Consider the following 2,312-nt stretch of genomic DNA (forward strand, 5'->3'; position numbering starts at 1 on the left):
TATTAGGAATGTATGTATATGTATGTATTATGAATCTATGTATTTGTATGTATTAGTTAATGTTATTAATAATTCATTTTGAAAGTAGTAATTATTTCTTTTAGTCAAATTAAGTCAAATAATTTATAACAGATGTTTGGTTTCAAATAATATTTGTTGTTGAGTTAGTTGTGAAGATTTTGTTAATAAGTGTTTGTAGTTTAAAAATTCTTGCTTTGTAGTAGTAAATTAGCAATAGTTTGTGAGTTGACTAATTACTTGTTCTGTCTTTTGTAGAAATTAAGAATGTTGACCTGTGACCATCCACTTCCCCCGGATCGGTACAACGATTGGATGGAAGACCATTTACGAGTTACTGGCTTCTATCATGCATCTCAAATTGGTGTCGTACAAAATCAGAAAGCACTCGTGAATGCTCTAATAGAACGGTGGCACCCTGATACACATACGTTTCACCTTCCAGTTGGTGAGTGTGCCGTAACTCTTGAAGACGTGGCTCTAATTCTTGGTCTCCCGAACGAATGGTCTTCCAGTTACTGGGATGACAATGAGTAGTTTCTCAGCGTTGGAGGCAGAATGTTTGCATCAATTTGGAGTGGCACCGCGTAAGTCAGAGTGTAGAGGATGTTGTATAAAACTGACTTGGCTGCGGGAGCTAAAAGAAAACATTCAGTTGACTGATGAATTAAGTATACAGAGGTACGTGAAGTGCCATATTATGTTGCTGATCGGGACGATCTTGTTTGGGGATAAATCTGGGGCAGGTGTGCACTGGAAGTTTCTACCCTTGCTTCGTGATTTTGCCAGTATTGGACATTATAGTTGGGGTTCGGCATGCCTTGCACACCTCTACAGGGGGTTATGCAGGGCATCTCGTTATAATTGTAAGGAAATAGATGGTCCAATAACACTTCTGTTCGGTTGGGCTTGGATCCGACTGCCATATCTATCGCCGCTCCCCAGAGAACCCCACAATTTTCCATTAGCCAATAGGTAATGTTACGTTACAATCTACTCGTAGCTTTACATTTTAAATTCAGTTTAGCTAATTGAATATATGATATTAGGTGGCGTAACTGGGAGCATGGTGATCGACGATATAGATATTTGAATCTAGCTCACTTTAGGAAGGCCTTTGATGAACTCCAGGAAGGCCAGGTGTGGTTTACTTAAAGATTTATGATTTTAGGGCATTTTTATGAGGCATTTTTATTGTTATTGATGTTCTGGGTTGTATTCATGAGTATCTTTTATTTTTCCCAGTTTGTGTGGGTTGCATATGCTGTGGATCGCGTGGATCCGAACATAATTCCTCCTGAGATCTATATGCAATCGGTTGTGTGGTCCGCTACTGTTCCGTTGGTGTCATTTGAATGTATCGAGTGGCATGCTACCGATAGGTACAGGCGACAGTTCGGTTTCGTTCAGGGAGTACCTCAGCAGGAGCAGAATCTTGACAAGGCGCATGGAGAAGTACTGACTGGTCCTAAGAATCTTAACTGGGCCACAACACCGAGTCATTCAAGTTGGGTTATGCATTGGACAAACAGGTATCACTACGTTCTTTCTGAGCTTCCCATGCCTTCATAGCATCCATTGGAAACTTATATGTACAGGTACCGGTCAAAATATGGTGACCACTTGAACTTGTCGAATCTTGTGGGTCAAGAAAGTGATGACGATAATCAGGATATGGATGAGGGTAATCAGGATATGGATGATGGTGGTGAGGGTATGGATGAGGATAGTCAGGATGCGGATAATGACAATGAGGAACTGGAGCCACAGCCGAGTGACAACGTGCTGACGAAGGTTACTCAGAAAAAAGTGCCACGCATCTGAAGTCTCTCCCTCCACAATTGCAAACGCAATTGGGACGATATTGTTGTTGCCATCCTGACACTGCCACTAGTAGACAACCCTTGTACTTTCCATACAAGTGAGTCCCATCCACCTGGACAACTGGCTTACAATGTCTGAAAGCTCTAATGCAGGGGTAATAACTCCAAAAGACACGATGCAATACTCGAATACCAGTCACCAAGTCATCGCCTTGATATGCAGGCATAGTCTCAAAATGAACAACAGCTGACGGCTCCTTGTGACACATGGCCTCAAACCATATAGGCAACGCTTCGTACGATGCCTCCCAGCCTCCAAATATTTTTTCCACTGCCTTTTGCTTAGCCAACCATGCTTTCCGATAACTAACAGTGTAGTTGAACTTCGATTGCACCTCTGCTATAACCAATTTTACCTTTAAGGCGGGGTCAGCCTCAACCAACGGCTTAATTGCTTCTGCAATCGTGGTC

General features: G+C 42.0%; 1 protein-coding gene across 1 annotated transcript; it reads left to right on the forward strand.

The window, feature by feature from the left end:
* Window positions 1-547: 547 nt before the first annotated feature.
* Window positions 548-1,842, forward strand: LOC140176671 (serine/threonine-protein phosphatase 7 long form homolog). Its single transcript, XM_072208206.1, has 4 exons — window positions 548-993; window positions 1,068-1,158; window positions 1,264-1,550; window positions 1,617-1,842. The coding sequence occupies exons 1-4, from the start codon at window positions 548-550 to the stop codon at window positions 1,840-1,842; spliced, it is 1,050 nt and encodes a 349-aa protein (XP_072064307.1).
* The last annotated feature ends 470 nt before the right edge of the window (window positions 1,843-2,312 follow it).

Source organism: Arachis hypogaea, chromosome 12 (genome assembly GCF_003086295.3).
Source record: "Arachis hypogaea cultivar Tifrunner chromosome 12, arahy.Tifrunner.gnm2.J5K5, whole genome shotgun sequence".
Lineage (NCBI taxonomy): Eukaryota > Viridiplantae > Streptophyta > Magnoliopsida > Fabales > Fabaceae > Arachis > Arachis hypogaea.

Coding starts and splice junctions, on each gene's coding strand:
- LOC140176671 (XM_072208206.1), top strand. CDS start 548: ATGAGTAGTTTCTCAGCGTTGGAGGCAGAATGTTTGCATCAATTTGGA. Junction 994..1,067: donor AATTTTCCATTAGCCAATAG/GTAATGTTACGT, acceptor ATATGATATTAG/GTGGCGTAACTGGGAGCATG. Junction 1,159..1,263: donor ATGAACTCCAGGAAGGCCAG/GTGTGGTTTACT, acceptor TATTTTTCCCAG/TTTGTGTGGGTTGCATATGC.